Source organism: Panthera uncia, chromosome A2, assembly GCF_023721935.1.
Source record: "Panthera uncia isolate 11264 chromosome A2, Puncia_PCG_1.0, whole genome shotgun sequence".
Classification (NCBI taxonomy): Eukaryota; Metazoa; Chordata; class Mammalia; order Carnivora; family Felidae; genus Panthera; species Panthera uncia.
Window position 1 is genome coordinate 9,692,391 of NC_064816.1, and position 15,436 is coordinate 9,707,826.

The 15,436-nt window shown below is 49.8% G+C and overlaps 1 protein-coding gene across 6 annotated transcripts in view; it reads left to right on the forward strand.

Annotated features, from left to right (window-relative positions):
• The window catches only part of ZNF333 (zinc finger protein 333), a 31,092-nt gene extending 16,013 nt beyond the window's left edge, over nucleotides 1–15,079 (forward strand). For 4 of the 6 annotated variants that reach the window (XM_049640021.1, XM_049640017.1, XM_049640018.1 and 1 more), the window contains 5 exons: nucleotides 1,790–1,878; nucleotides 2,491–2,617; nucleotides 3,056–3,151; nucleotides 3,637–3,710; nucleotides 4,633–7,826. In XM_049640021.1, the coding sequence (XP_049495978.1) occupies nucleotides 1,790–1,878; nucleotides 2,491–2,617; nucleotides 3,056–3,151; nucleotides 3,637–3,710; nucleotides 4,633–5,730 (1,484 nt within the window). In that variant the 3' untranslated portion in view covers nucleotides 5,731–7,826. Of the gene's footprint in view, nucleotides 1–1,789; nucleotides 1,879–2,490; nucleotides 2,618–3,055; nucleotides 3,152–3,636; nucleotides 3,711–4,632; nucleotides 7,827–9,189 lie in introns of those variants that run through there. The other 2 variants (XR_007459804.1, XR_007459803.1) reach the window with 2 other exon arrangements.
• Nucleotides 15,080–15,436: the final 357 nt, after the last annotated feature.

Sequence of the window (15,436 nt, forward strand, 5' to 3'; positions counted from 1 at the left end):
AGATCATGGGTCCCAAGCAAGCTCCAAACCCAGAAGGGCAAGTTCAAGGCTTGATGGCAATCCTCTGCTTGTGGTGGGGGGGGGGGGGGGGAAGAGGGGGACAGTAGTCCCACCCCCCAGCTCACTGAGTCCCCAGGACAGATGAGTGGGGACACGAGCTGATGGTGTGGAGGTGGGTCTGGAGTTGAGGGGGGAGAGTCAGCCCGGGGTCTGGGCCTGGTCAGGCCGTGAGGCTGCCTGCTGAGGCAGAGGCTAAGGGGAGTGAGGACAGGGGTCACAGTCGCGTGAGGGACGGAGGAGGGTCTTGTACGGAGGAGGCTGGGGGCGTGGTCACTGAAGCCCACCACCCCGGGGGCTTCAGTGTGGAAGGATGGAGGGCCGAACACACGACTGGATCCCCACTGCAGATGGGGGTCGCTGGTGGTCCGAGTGCGGTGCCTGTCCTTGTGATCATGAGTGAGCGGGAGGTGAGGAAAGGGACACAGAGGATTGGTTGCCCACGGCGGGGAAGCAAAAACATTATGCATTATGTAGAAGGAAAAGCAGAGTATTGTGGCTTAAATTGCGGTGCCCCCCCAAAAGATCCATTGAAGTCCTTACCGCCGGTTCCCGTGACCGGGACTGGGACCTTACTTGGAAATAGGGTCTGTGCAGCTGCAGGTTAAGATGAGGTCGTGATGCGGGGGCCCAGAGTGACTAGTGTCCTTTTAAGGAGAAAACACCAGGTGCAGACAGGGACACTCAGGAGAGGACGGCCATGTGATGACAGGTGCATAGATCGGAGGGACGCAGCTGCAGGCCAAGGAGCACCCAGGATTCTGGACAGTCGCTGCCAGAAGCCAGGAGGAGGCGAGGGGGGATTCTATCCAGAGTCTCAGAGGGAGTGAAGCCCTGCCGACACCTTGGTCTTGGACTTGTGGCCTCTGGAGCTGAGACAGAAGATGTATCTGGGGTTTTGAGCCTCTCAGTTGGCAGTGCTTGGTTACAGCAGCCCCAGGAAAGGCATACATGGGGTCAGAGATTAGACGTGGGTCAGGGTTCTTTGTTTTTGTTTTTTTTAATGATTGGATGCAATTAATTTTCTTTATTTGCATGATATGCTTTATTTTTCAGTTCAGGGTTAGTTCCCAGGGGGAAAGGTCCCGTGGCAGGGGGAGGTGAGCATGTAGGGAGACAAGGGATGGTGGGGGAGGTCACTCGCTCACCTGTCACGGGCCCCGGGCGGATGGAGGGGTGTGGTGGATTTGAAGGCAGGAAGGGGAGATCCTTCCTTCTCGCAGGCAGACCCCTGGGGTGGTGGCCGCTTCTCTGGCCCCTGCTTGTGCTAAGTCCTGGGCTGCCCCTGGCCCTGCAGAGTGGGGCAGAGGAAGGAGCTGAGCAGCTTGGGAGGGAATGCTGACCCAGGGCTGAATCAAGGGGCAGTGGGGGTGCCCCAGAAACCCCAGGGTCTGTCGACTTGGGACTGTATAACTCCAGAGATTTGGAACGGAAGCAACATGAGGATATTTGTGTGTGTTTGCACGTGTGTCTGTCTGTTTCTGTGCGTGTGTACTCGTCCGTGTGTGTCTGTGCGTCCCTGTCTCCGTGCATGCGTGTGTGAATGCATGCACGTGTGTGTCCTCGTGTGTGTGCACGTGTGCCTAAGCACGCAAGTATGTGTGTGTGTGTGTGTGTCGTACGTGCGTGTGCATACGTGTGTGCACCTGTGGTCACTTCACTGTTTTGGGGCGGGCAGCCCGGGGGTCCTGTGGGTGTGCTCACTGGGCCTCCTGGCTCCCCTCTCCTGTAGCTCTGCTTGCCCAGGACCCCGCCTGGCTCCGGAAGGAGAACACAGAGGGGGAGTCTGCGGCTCCTGGGATGCTGCTCAGCTGTCCGCAGGTGAGTAGGAAACCCCTGTTGCTCAGGCCCTGATTCTCCTCCCTTGGCCTGGAGCTTCTCGCCCCCACAGGGCTGGTGTCCAGGCTCCTAGGCCCTGGGCCTCTTAAAGTGGCAGAATGGGGGCGGGGAGGGATGTGGGGGCAGCCCAGGTGGCGATCCCGCCCCTTCGTTCAGACCTTCCCTAGCCGAGGAGTGCCTGGTTCTACTGGGCACCAGGAGGGAAAACAGCAAGGTTGTGAGCTGTCCTTGTTCGCTAGTCCTCACGGTTTCCCGGGACAGATAGCGGTCATTTACCGCGTGTTTCTCTCTTGTCTGCCACGTGGTCGGGCTTGTGGGACCCTGGAGCCGGAGGGGAATAAAACTGCCGTGGCTTCCTACTGGTAGCTAAGTCCTTCGATGCCACACCTCTGGATGCTGTCCCTCGGGGACAAATGTGCAGGTGGAGGAGAGTTGTAGTTCTGGGGCCTGAGCCAAGGGCAGCCTCCGAGAGACCTCAGGGCCCCGTGTGACAATCCTCTGCACGGTCTTCCTTCCCCAGGCCGGCCCCTCACCAGCCTCTTGGGTACTGGTGGGGGTGCCCCCTGGCTGAGCCGGGACGGGTGTGTGTTTCAGGAACCAGTCACCTTCGAGGATGTGGCTGTGTTGTTCACTCCGGAAGAATGGATGTTTCTAGACTCTGCCCAGAGAAGCCTGTACAGAGATGTGATGCTGGAGAACTATAGGAACGTGGCCTCTGTGGGTAAGGCCAGCCCCGTGGCTTCGCCCACATACCCATGCAGCCCCTACGGGTTCCCGGAATTGTGCCGGTTTGGGAAGTCGAGAGGTGAAAAAAGAGAAATCCTGCCCTCACGGTGCTTACGGTCTAGCAGCTTCCCTGTGGCAATGGAGGTCTCTCTGCTGCTTTCTGTTTCTCCACGGTTAAAAGTGTCTGGGCTTTTCTAGTGCCTCTCTGAGTCAGGCCCTGGGTTTTGGGGACTGGAGAATCCCATTATCCTTTGGGACCCAGTGAGGGAGCTTGTACTTTGGCCCCTTAGTGGAAGGGCCCGACTGTGCCCATCGGAATTTAGGGGTGCTCGTTTTGTTCTTCCCATCTCTGGTGCCCCCTAAAGACGTCAGGATACGGGCCCCGGTTTAATGGCAGGCGCAGCTCACGCCCTGCGTATTTCCCCACGAGCAGGAGATCAGCTCGGCAAATTCAGTTCGTTTTCCCATTTGGAGCAAGGAGAAGAGTGGTGGCCGACGGAGAGAAGAGTCTTCCCGGGAAGCTGTCCAGGTGACGCTTTCAGTGACCTTGACGAAGCCGCTCTACTGGGTGCCACCGCCTTTCCTTTTTATCCCGAATACTTTACTCTGGTTTCACAGGATGATTTGTCCCGCCTGCTCGTCATCTTGGTCACCTCCATGTGTCTGTTTTATCCTGTGTGTGTTTTCCGCGGACGTAGCGTGTGCATGTGCCCCCCGTGTGTTCTTGCTAACACTTTCTCTCAATTTCGGCCTCAACCTTCACAGGCTCCTTTCTCAGTAACTTATCTACCATTTCTAATCCTTGTTGCTGTGGTTACATAGCTCCTTACAGAGCCAGATGCCTTAACATTTCCTGGACACTCTGATATATCCCTCCCCTTCCCAGTTTCTTCCCGTAGTTAGAATCAGTATTAAAAAAAAAACAAAACCCCACATGCCCTGCTTATTCTTTTGGTTGCCCTGTTTGTACAGTTTTCTCTGTGCACTTACTTTTTCCTTCCTTGTCCATTTCAGAACCTTCGCTTCCACCCCAAGGTTCAATTCCTAACCAAGATATTTTTGCAGAGATTTCCGTTGACATGGAAAGGGTAAGGCACCCAAGGAGCATTCTCGGTTCTGTTGTAGGACGAGTCTGGGGTTGCTGCAGGTTAGAAAAGCAGGGCTGCCTGGCTGGCTCATTCGGAGGAGCCTCCGACTCTTGACCTCGGGGCAGTGAGTTTGAGCCCCATGTTGGGTGTAGAGATTTCTTAAATAAATCAATCTTTTTTTAAAAAAAAATTTTTTTTAAATGTTTATTTATTATTGAGAGACAGAGCACGAGCAGGGAAGGGACAGAGAGAGAGGGAGACACAGAATCTGAAGCAGGCTCCAGGCTCTGAGCCGTCAGCACAGAGCCTGATGCGGGGCTCGAACTCCCAAACTGGGAGATCATGACCGGAGCCGAAGTCGGACGCTTAACTGACTGAACCCCCTGGGCACCCCAAATACATCAATCTTAAGAAAGAAAGAAAGAAAGGAAAGAAAGAAAGAAAGAAAAAAAGAAAGAAAGAAACAGCACGAGGCCAGAGAGAGAGAGACAGAGAGATTGATTCAAGGTGAGTGGTGCTCACCCAGGAGAACACGGTGTCCTGGGAGAGAGTCTGTGAAAGTCATGAATTGGGGAAAACTCTACGTGTAGATTAAGGCACGTGTCTTCGCAGAGTTCCCACAGGCAACCGCTTGCACCAGTGAACAGGTGCCAAGTGTTTAAGGCTCCGTGTGGCTTTAACTCGGCAAAACTCTGCATCTGAGAGGCCTCCTGAAAGTAAAGACAGTGACAGTGCTTTGTGGGCAGCATCCCCTTGAAGGGACTCGGGGCGGAAATGGTCCAGACTCACTAAGACAGTACATACTAAAAGGCATCTACGCCTCGGCTGTCGATACCTTTCCCCTACGCCCAGTTGCCCCCCGGGGGAGAATGTCTGTGAACGTAATAAAGCCTCAGGTCTTCGTATTTTCCTCCATTGACAGGGGCGGCCTCAGACGGGAGAAAACCTCTACGAACGTAGTGCACTCGGAAAACCCTCGCCCGGCGTCCGACCGCTTTTCCAGTACCAGAGCATTCGTGCTGGAGGCGACCCCTGCGAATGCCCAGAGAGCAGAGGATCCTTCTTCCGGCCCGCTCGGCTCCTGGCGCCTGAGGAGATCCGCCGTGGGGACAGAACCTTCGCGTGTCGCCAGTGCGGGAAGTCCTTCAGATACAGCTCCGACCTGATCAGGCACGAGAAGACCCACACCGCCGAGAAGTGCTTTGAGTGTCAGGAGTGTCGGCAGACCTTCAAGTACTCCTCGAATCTGCGGCGTCACCTGAGGACTCACACCGGAGAGAAGCCCTTCGAATGTGCCCAGTGTGGGAAGACCTTCACCAGGAACTTCAACCTGATCTTGCACCAGAGAAACCACACGGGCGAGAAGCCCTACGCGTGCAAGGACTGTGGGAAGGCCTTCAACCAGCCGTCCTCCCTGCGGAGCCACGTGAGGACTCACACCGGCGAGAAGCCCTTCGGGTGCAGTCAGTGTGGGAAAGCCTTCAGGGAGCACTCGTCGCTGAAGACGCACCTGCGAACGCACACCCGGGAGAAGCCGTACGAATGCAGCCAGTGCGGGAAGCCCTTCCGGACGAGCACGCACCTGAATGTGCACAGGAGGATACACACCGGGGAGAAGCTGTACGAGTGCGCTACGTGCGGCCAGGTGCTGAGTCGCCTGTCGACCCTCAAGAGTCACATGCGAACCCACACCGGAGAGAAGCCCTACGCGTGCCCGGAGTGCGGGCGCGCCTTCGGCGAACCTTCGTCCCTCCGGAAACACGCGAGGACCCACACGGGCAAGAAGCCCTACGCGTGTCAGGAGTGCGGGCGCGCCTTTGGTCAGTCTTCACACCTCATCGTGCACGTGAGGACCCACACCGCAGGGAGGCCCTACGCGTGCAGTCAGTGTGAGAAGGCCTTCAGGCACAGCTCTTCGCTCGCCGTGCATAAAAGGGTTCATGCCGGGAGAGAAAGCGCTCAGAGCGCCGGCCTGCCTCTATCAGTGTCCCAGCCATATGTCGGGCCCCTTGCTGATTAATGTTCGACTTTTATTTTTTTTAATTTAATTTTTAAATTATCAGAGAGAGAGAGAGAGAATGCACGTGCGTGGGGGACGAGCAGAGAGAGAGAATCTTTTTTTTTTTTTTTTTTTAGTATTTATTTATTTTTGAGAGAGAGAGAGAGGGAGGGATTGCGAGCGGAGGAGGGGCAGAGAGAGAGGGAGACACAGAATCCGAAGCAGGCTCCGGGCTCCGAGCCGTCAGCACAGAGCCCGACGCGGGGCTCGAACCCACGAGACGTGAGATCACCACCTGAGCCGAAATCGGTCGCTTAACCGACTGAGCCACCCAGGCGCTCTGGGAGAGAGAGAATCTCACGCGGGTGTGGAGCCCGATGCGGGACTCGATCCCACAACCCTGGGATCATGACCTGAGCCGAAACCAAGAGTCGGACGCTCAACCGACTGAGCCACCCAGGCACCCTCCAAGTTTTCTAAAAGTACAAACGTTCCAGGCTGTCATCCTCTCTCGTGGCACTCGTTTGGCCACATTCCATGTTTTGATGTGTAATATTTTCATTTTGGTTGAAATCTAAGTATTGTCTTAGTTTCTGTTATCACTTATTCTTTGGCCCGTGAGTGATCTGTAATTAGATTTTAAAACCATGGGATGTGGATATATTTTTCCAGAGGTATAATTACTCCTAGCGAAATGCATAAACCTTAATTGTACAGCTGGAGGAGTCTGACAGGTTCGTACGTATGTTCATGTCACCAACCCGCCATTCAAGGTATACAACATTTCTATCATTCCAGAAAGTTCCTTCATGTGTATGGGTGTTTTTTTTTGTTTTTTTAGTTGCCTTTTTGTTGTTGGTTTTTAATTTAATTACGTTGTGAGCAGAAAATGTGGTCTTTATGTTATCGAATATTGGGTATCTGTTTTGTTTTTAACGTGGCATATCCTGCTAGTTGCCTATCAAAATTGCCCCTTGTTCCTTAAAAAACCACTTAGGTTTTTCTTGTTCGGGTTGGTACGATGCGCTCTTGAAAAACCCCGTACCTCCCAGCCTCCTCCTTGCAGCTAGGGGACGCCACGGCCCCCCCCAGTCCCGGCCATTCTAAGTATGAGAAGTCATTGGGTGTGATTCCGGGGAAGGATGTTGCAAAGGAACGTTTAGCCAGATCCCTCCACTTCTTGCCCTTTGTACAAACAGACATGATGCCCAGTGCTCGAGAAGCCATCCTACGGCCATGAGGGTAAAGGCTGCAGCTGAAGAGAGTGTAGCCAGACCTCACGACCATCCTGGCTCCCCAGCTGGTATCTTTGTGTGGCTGCCCCGGACTGTTTGTTTCTGGATATCTTGTTACATGGAAAAGGTGCGCTTCTTACTGGCACAGGACGTTGCTGTTTTGGGGAGGGGGCCGGGGAGGGTAGGGGTGGGTTTATTACGGCCAAGTGCTGTATCCAGCTGGTGCACTTAGTGTGTGGTCAGTTGTCATAAATGCTTCCTGTGTCGTTGAAGCCAATGTATTGTATTCTGCATATAGAATACAATCCACTAGATCATATTATTTGTGTTTCAAAATCTTCTCCACATTTATAGGTATTGGTATAGGTCTCTATCTTAGTCTGTTCGGGCCGCATAACAAAAATACCATAGACTGGATGGCTTATAAACAGCAGAACTTTCTTCTCAGAGTTCTGGAGGCTGGAGTCTGAGATCAGGATGCTGGCAGGTTTGATGTCTGGTGAGGCCTGCTTCATGGTTCGTAGATGGCTGTCTTCTTGCCTGTGTCCTCACATGGCAGAAAGAGAGCAAGGGAGCTCGTGGGGGTGTCCTTTATAAAGGCACCAGTCCCATTCCTGAGGGCTGCACCCTTTTGATCTCATCACCTCCCTCCTTATACCATCACAGGGTGGGAATCAGGCTTCAGAATGTGAATGAAGGGTGGGGCACAGACACGAATCATTCAGTCCGTATCCGTATCCGTATCCGTCTTTGATCTGTTTACCAGAAGAGCTATGTTAAACTCTCCCACCTTGGTTGCTGAATAAATCTTGTAATGCTGTCAGTTTTGAAATTTATATATTTTGAAGCAGTCAAATTAAACGAGAAGGTTTTTATATTTTATGTGTCGGCAAATTGTTCCTGTTATTCTTACAGTGACCATCCTTCTCCCTAGTGATGAATATTCAACTCTTCATTTTCATATTAGCAAGTCATTATTTGGAACTTACTGGTAATAGATAGTAGATACTACCCTAAACTTTGAATCTTATTTAAAAAAAAATTTTTTTTTTTAATGCTTATTTATTTTTGAGAGAGACAGAGACAGAATGCGAGTGGGTTAGGGGCAGAGAGAGGGGGAGACACAGAATCGGAAACGGGCTCCAGGCTCTGAGCTGTCAACTCAGAGCCCAGTGAGGGGCTCGAACTCACGAGCTGTGAGATCATGACCTGAGCCGAAGTCGGACGCTCAACCGACTGAGCCCCCCAGGCGCCCCTGAATCTTATTTTAAGTTAACGTGTCACAAGGACACTTTGAGGTAGATGCTATTATCATCCCCAATTTACAGGGCCAGTGGAGGTGAGTTAACCGAGATGAGACACGTGGTAAGCAGTGGAGTCCGGCTCCAAAATCCATGGGCTGTCCACAATACTTTACCCCAGCGGACTTTTAAAAGATTTTTTGCCTGTTCTTACAGGGATATGTTTTTGTATTTTAAAATTCTTTTTTTCCAAGTTTTTAAACATTTATTTTTAAGGTAATCTCTACACCCAACATGGGGCTTGGACTCACGACCCCGAGATAAAGAGCCACACGCTCTTCTGACTGAGCCAGCCAGGTGCCCCTTGTGGTTTAAAATCCTGAGGTATAACTTAGGTAAAAGTTCATAAATCTCGGCGCACACCTTGATGAAATCTATGTATGTCTATACCACCATAACAGCATGTGAACTATTTTATCTCCCCAGGAGGTACCCTTGGGCCCTACTCCAGTCCTAGTCAATAAGCCCCATCCAGAGGTAACAAGTATTTTGACTTACCACCATAGATTTGTTTTTCTGTTCACAGAAACAGAACCACACAGAGGTGCCTGGGTGGCACAGTCAGTTGAGTGGCTGACTTTGGCTCAGGTCGTGATCTCACAGCTCGAGGGCTTGTGAGTTCGAGCCCTGTGTCGAGCTCTGTGCTAACAGCTTAGAGCCTGGAGCCTGCTTCCAATTCTGTGTCTCCCTCTCTCTCTGCTCCTCCCCTGCTCGCTCGCGTTCTGTCTCTCTCTTTCTCTCAAAAATAAATAAATATTAAAAAAAAAAAACTAAAAAAAAAAAAAAAATAGAACCACACACTATTGCCCCCTTGTGGCTGGTGTTTCCCTTAATAGAGCGCCTGCGAAATTTATGTTTAACCATTGCTGTGTAGTATTCCGTTGTCTGAATATCCCACAGCCCCGACATTCCATTCTGTTTATGGACATTTGGGTCCTTTCCAGGTTTTGCTGTCGGGAATAAAGCTTCTGTGGATGCTCTTGTGCAAGTCTTACGGTGAACCAGTGTTCTAACTTCTCTTGGGTGCAAGCCTGGAGTGGAATCGCTGGGTCATCACGTAGGCAGACCTTGAGCTTTGGCAGATGCTGCCAAGAGGTTTCCAAAGTGGCCGAAACAGTTTATGCCTCCGTCATCAGGAAAGTTTCGTTCGCTTCACGTCCTGATAATGCATGCTCCTGTCAGTTTGATTTTAGCTACGTCAGTGGATGTGTAAGTGGTTTCTTGTGTTTTACTTTGCACTGGGTGTGCGCGTGCGTGTGCGTAGATAACGATGTAGTAGATGGTGGCCACGATAATTCCTCCTATGTCTCAGTGTGCATCTCTTTTCAGGGTGGGTTTTGTTGTTCCCTCACATCAAGAGGTGGAGTTTATTTCTCTAGCCCTTGAAGATGCGCTTGATCGCACGACTTTCTTTGGCCGATGGAACGTTATCAAACATGGCAGGAGCAGACGCTTGAAAAACACACGCCGGGGTTTGCCCACTTGTCGTTACGGTTCGAGTCGTAAGAGCAAAGTGTGAAGACACCTGGGCCAGCCTCTCCCCTAGGACGCGAGCGTCCTTGCTGACAGCTGGCACCACCCACAGGCAGGCGAGTGAGGCCATCTTGGACCATCCAGCCCCAGGCAAGCCATCAGGTGACCTCAGTTGCACGAGTGACCCTAGGTGAGACCATCAGAAGAACTAACTGCCCAGCTGAGTTCAGCTCAGATTGCTGACTCACAGAATTAGGACAGAATTATGAGCACATAAGGTAACGGACACAGGAGTGAGCGATGGGGACAGGGCGCTGCTGTAGCAAACATTTAAAATGTGGCATTGACTTTGCAACCTGGCAGTAAGGCAGCAGCTGTAAAGGGGTGAAGAAATTTCAGCCGGAAACGTGAGGAAACTGCCAGACGTTAGGAAAAGGCTATGTGGTTATGTGGTATGAGAACCACTGGCAAAAGTGTTGTTGTGGTAACTTGGGGAAGATAGGCCGTGAACTTGTGGGTCTGGTTGAGGAGTGTGGTGGGGGGAGCTTCCCCCCATCTCTGGCCCTCCCCCCAGCCTTCCTCATGACCTCCTGAGCCCACGTTGGACGCCTAACCGACTGAGCCACCCAGGCGCCCTATCGAGGTTTATATTTTTATAACGGTATTACACGAGCGGCCGTGAAACTGGAGGCAGACCGTACGACCAGGGGAGCTAAGCAGGGTAGGATTAAGTCACCTCCCAGGATTAGGAGGATTATTTTATTTTATTTTATTTTATTTTATTTTATTTTATTTTTTATTTTTATTTTTTCAATATATGAAGTTTATTGTCAAATTGGTTTCCATACAACACTCAGTGCTTATCCCAAAAGGTGCCCTCCTCAATACCCATCACCCACCCTCCCCTAGGAGGATAATTTCAGACTGAATCCCCTGAAAGTTGAAAACCATCCTCCGGATAACTCCCTCCGGGGTTTTAACCGTTCCAGGTCTGGATGGGGACAGGAGCAATCCTTGTCATTTGATTTGTGATCTCTTGCATGATTTTTTTTTTTCTCATTATCTATTTGTAGGCAGCAGTTCCTAAGGTTAAATCTTCCACAAACACCTCTCTCAGAAGCAAGCAGGTAATCTAAGGCCATGTGATTTTGATAATGGCATTGTGCATTTTGGTTTGTTGCTTAGCTAGTAAGTTAAGAGCTCTGGCAGCTTCACTGGTTATAACTTTTATAACTGCTTGTAGTCTGATTATGCGGTTTAGCATGTAGATGGGAGCACGATGGCCCCAGGACCCGTCCTCTGTCCAGGTGGCAGGGCCATCATATTGGATTTATGCTCGGGGGGCCATTCATCATCTTTTTAGTTGCCAATTAGTAAGGCACACCGCTTTCTTTGAGTCTCCCTGTCCCCATACACTTGAACTCCCAAATGTTTCCTTCTGGCAAGTGGGAGCAGGAAGAAAGATGGACGAAGAGTTCCCACCGTGTATGACCCTGACCAGACTGAGGGAAGTACTATATAGGCTTTCCTTCCACATATCCAGGCTAGTCCACCTGGGACCCGCCATTTGATGGCTGTATGGACCTTGTCCCAGGCCTCTCGGAGATGAGAGAAGTTAGACAAGGGGTGGGGATCTGGCTCAAGGTGATCTGGGGTCCCCCACCATTGGGTTTTCTGGACAGTTGAGTTATAAAATCTTTGGCTTATGCATGTAAAGTTTTATTTATTTATTTTTTTAATTTTGTTTTTTAACGTTTATTCATTTAAAAAAAAATTTTTTTTAACATTTATTTATTTTTGAGACAGAGAGCATGAACAGGGGAGGGTCAGAGAAAGAGGGAGACACAGAATCCGAAACAGGCTCCAGGCTCTGAGCTGTCAGCACAGAGCCCGACGCGGGGCTCGAACCCACAGACGGCGAGATCATGACCTGAGCTGAAGTCAGATGCTCAACTGACTGAGCCACCCAGGCACCCCTCGCATGTTAAGTTTTCAACAGAGACAACAATGAACTTTTTCCCCACCAGACAAGACAGTTTTTCCCAATAACTGAACTTTTGAGAAGCCAAACTCTGGTCGTAGGACTGGGGTATTTTGTTTTACTATAAGGTTTGTGGGGATCCAATTTTCTAGTCTCTATGGCCATTGTTTCCCCGTGTTGGTACCAGCGAAGTATCCGATCCACAAAGGGAGGGTGAGTGTTCAGAGAAACCTCTCACCACGTTTCCAGCTGGCCGGGGTGGCCTCGGCCAATCCTATGGCAAAGAGCAGAGCAAGAATCATGATAATATCGAGAAACGAGGCGTGACAGTGCATCACAACAAGGAAACATACAGAAAATAACGACGGTCTTTTGTTTCTCCAGACCGCCGATTCCTCAAGCTTCTGCCGTGTGTAGGTCAGCTTCTGGAGTGACTAAAGCAGGGCTGCAGTCTCCTGGCGCCTCTGGAGTTGCAGAACCTTCCGTATGGTCAGTCTGCACAGCATTGATGGGTCAGGAATGCACTCCCAGTTTTGAGATGCCGGCTTCAGTCTGCTGTAGCGAATCCAGGGACCCACGTTGGCCACCTTTCCAGCGGTAGGGGTGGACAAAATGACAGTGAACGGGCCCCTCCCGAGGGGTTTTAGCGGTTGGGCATTTCACTCCTTTATCCCTATCGCATCTCCTGGTTTAAAGGGATGAGCGTCTGTGGTCAGATTCAGATAATCGCTCCCTGACCCAGGGGTGTAAGGTGGTTAGGGTAGAGCCAAGGGCTCGCATCTGTTGTCTCAGGGTTAGATGGTCTATCTCATTTAGATCCCTCCCCCATGCCCTTGATAATGGGGGAGGGGCGCCCATAAAGGATTTCATAAGGGGAGAACCCCATCCGCTTCTTCAGCCTCCCACCTGCATCTGCCCTCTGCCTCCCTGAAGGTCCCTTCTCTCTCCCTGCCTAATGTCAACCCTTTCCCTATTTATTTCTCTGCTGGAACAGGGCCTGGAACCGCTGTTAGGGAACAGGGGCAACGACTGTTCTGGCTTCTTCAGGCTGATAAGGGACGGTGTGGGGGTACAGCAGTTGGAGTCTACCCAAGGGGTCGGTCGAGTGGCCCATAGTATGGTTCTGCAGGAAGGCTGGCAGGCATTAGCAGACACAGAGAAAAACACAAAGGAAAAATTATACTGACCAACAAGATGGCATCTTAAGATCATGTCTATGGTTTCCAAACCTGTCAAACAACCTTTGTAAACAACACATGTCAGGGAATCTCTCATGACCCAGGTGATGGAGAAGCAGGAGCGGTAAGTAATCAACGGTGGCTCTATTTCCAAGAGTTTGGCCTTAACTGAATCACGAAAAATTTTTAAATCATCTATTGCTTGTGAAGTGTTATCTAGAGTTTTGTTGAGTATAAGCAGACAGTCTCCTTTATTTTGAGGTGTAAAACTTTTCCACGAGCCAGGACTGCTACCAGAGAAAGAGTCAAGGCAGCCATTGACCATTATTAATTTGAAAAATTTTTAGGTAAGCCGAACCTGGTATTATTTGATAAAGCAGAACTTTCATTACTTTCTGTGCCTTTTTTGTCTTGCAGGAGAAGGCCTTTACTCAATTAGTAAAAGTATCACCCCATACCAACAGATGCTAGAATTCCTTCGACCTTGGTATATGAGTGAACCTAATTGTCAGTCTTTTCTGGACAGCCTCCAGTTTTTGATTGCCTGGGAGAGCAGGTTTGTGGCTGAAAGGATTGTTTCTAAGACATACTTCACAGGCTGATCCTGCTGGCAGAACTGTCCTTGACAAATTTTTTTTCCAGTAAACATCCATTGGGCCATTTGAGAAGTTTTGTCCCTCCCCAAATGAAAGGCCTGATGCTGTGTTTTAATGCTCTCTTACCTCTGAGAGCTTGGCAAGAGTCATTGCCCTGCTCTGTTTGTAACCATTCCAAGGGCTGGAGACAATGTCTAGGTGTCAGAGCCCAGTTTATTAACTTTTTGGGGGAGAGTAGGTCGGCTTGAGTCTCCTTTAATAATTGATATAGCAGCAAACTATTTTCCTGAACCCTGGTATCTACAGCCTACAATATCCAGTAATTTTCCAAAACTCATACAATTGTTTACCTGCCCTGGAGTTGGTAGCACCATAATCTCTAATTTAGTTATAATGTCCCTTTCTAGGAAGGGAGTAAGGCTCTCTGGCATTATCAGGAAAGAACGAGAAAAAATTAGGTTTCCCCATAGACATCCCAGGGGCTGAGGGAAACATTTAGTTAGAAGTTTTCCAGAGATGGCCCTAATCGTCCTGCTGCATTTGGATAGTTGGCCTGGAGTGGAAAGGAGGACAGAGAAGGTCGCTCTGGTGTCGAGAAGGAAATCAACCAGTTTTGCTTCCCTTCTATATTTAGGGTTACTCAAGGTTCTGGGTTTCTGATAGACAGTTGGGTTAGGGGGGGCCACTGTGAAGAGCCCCAGGCCCCGGTTAATCCCTTCCAGGGACATTGTTATCTGAGCCCTCACAGATAGAGGTCCCCGTAGGGCATTCAGATCTCCAGTGATTGGCTCCACATAAGGGGCATGGCTTATGGGGTTTTCATTTTGATTGTCCCCTCTGAGGACATTCTCATTTTAGTGCTCTCAGTGGCCATATAAATGGCACTTGGTGCCAGGACCTCGGGAAGCCCGATCTCACATAGTACCTAAGGCCACAACTAAGGCCTCAGATTTTTTTAAGCCTCCTTTTCTGTTTTTTTTTTTTATTTTTTTATTCTTCTTTTGATCTTGGTTGTAATATACCCAATTGGCAGCTCGTAACAGCTCCTCCAGGGTCCCTTCAAGGCCAACAGCCAATTTTTGTATTTTCTCTGAATATGTAGGGCTGAGTGAGTGACAAATTTGTCCTTTAAATCATCTCAGCCTTAGGGTGTCAGGGGAGATAGCCATATATTTAATGAGAGCCTCCCTCAACCTCTCCAGGAAGGCCACTGGGTTCCCATTTTGTGTTTGTAAAATAGTGGCTAATTTAGCATAATTTAAAGGCCAAATCTAGATTTCCTTAGGTTTTTTTTTTTTTTTTTTTTTTTATAAAGCATCTGTCTCACTAAGAGTCTGGTTTAACAAAAGCATTGTGTCTTTCCAGGTCAAGTCAAAAACATACGTAATATTCTGAAAAGGCTTTATATACTTAGTCAATCAGAAAATGTACCTAGATCTCCTTTTATCTGTCTTAAACCTTGTAATGTAAAGGTTTTTTTCTTCTGGCATTCTAGCTTCTTGTAAGGGAAACATGCCTGTTACATTATGGGGAGGGCCTGGATAAGGTGGGTAGCAGGGAGCAGAATTGCATTATTATTATTATATGTAGATTAAAGACCTGTGGAGGAGGAAGAGGAGGGGGAGGAGGAGGAGGAGGAGGAGGAGGAGGAGGAGGAGGAGGAGGAGTCTTCCCTTCCTCCTTCTCTAGGTCTGTTTTTGTTACAGGTGAGGGGCCCTTAATTGTGTCCCCTCCTGATTGCTGGGCTCTAGAAAGGGTTGCCATTAAATGACAATCCACCTTACGTTGCTTACATATATCTCGATTTTTTCCTTAAGGCCCAGGAACAATGAACATGGGGGAATTCTCCCCATTTCCCTTCACATTTGCAAAACATGTCCAATTGTAGGATAGTATTGTCGTTGATATTTCTCTCTGGCGTTGACTGAGGCCAGGTTCCCTCTTCCAATTTGTATTGGGGCCA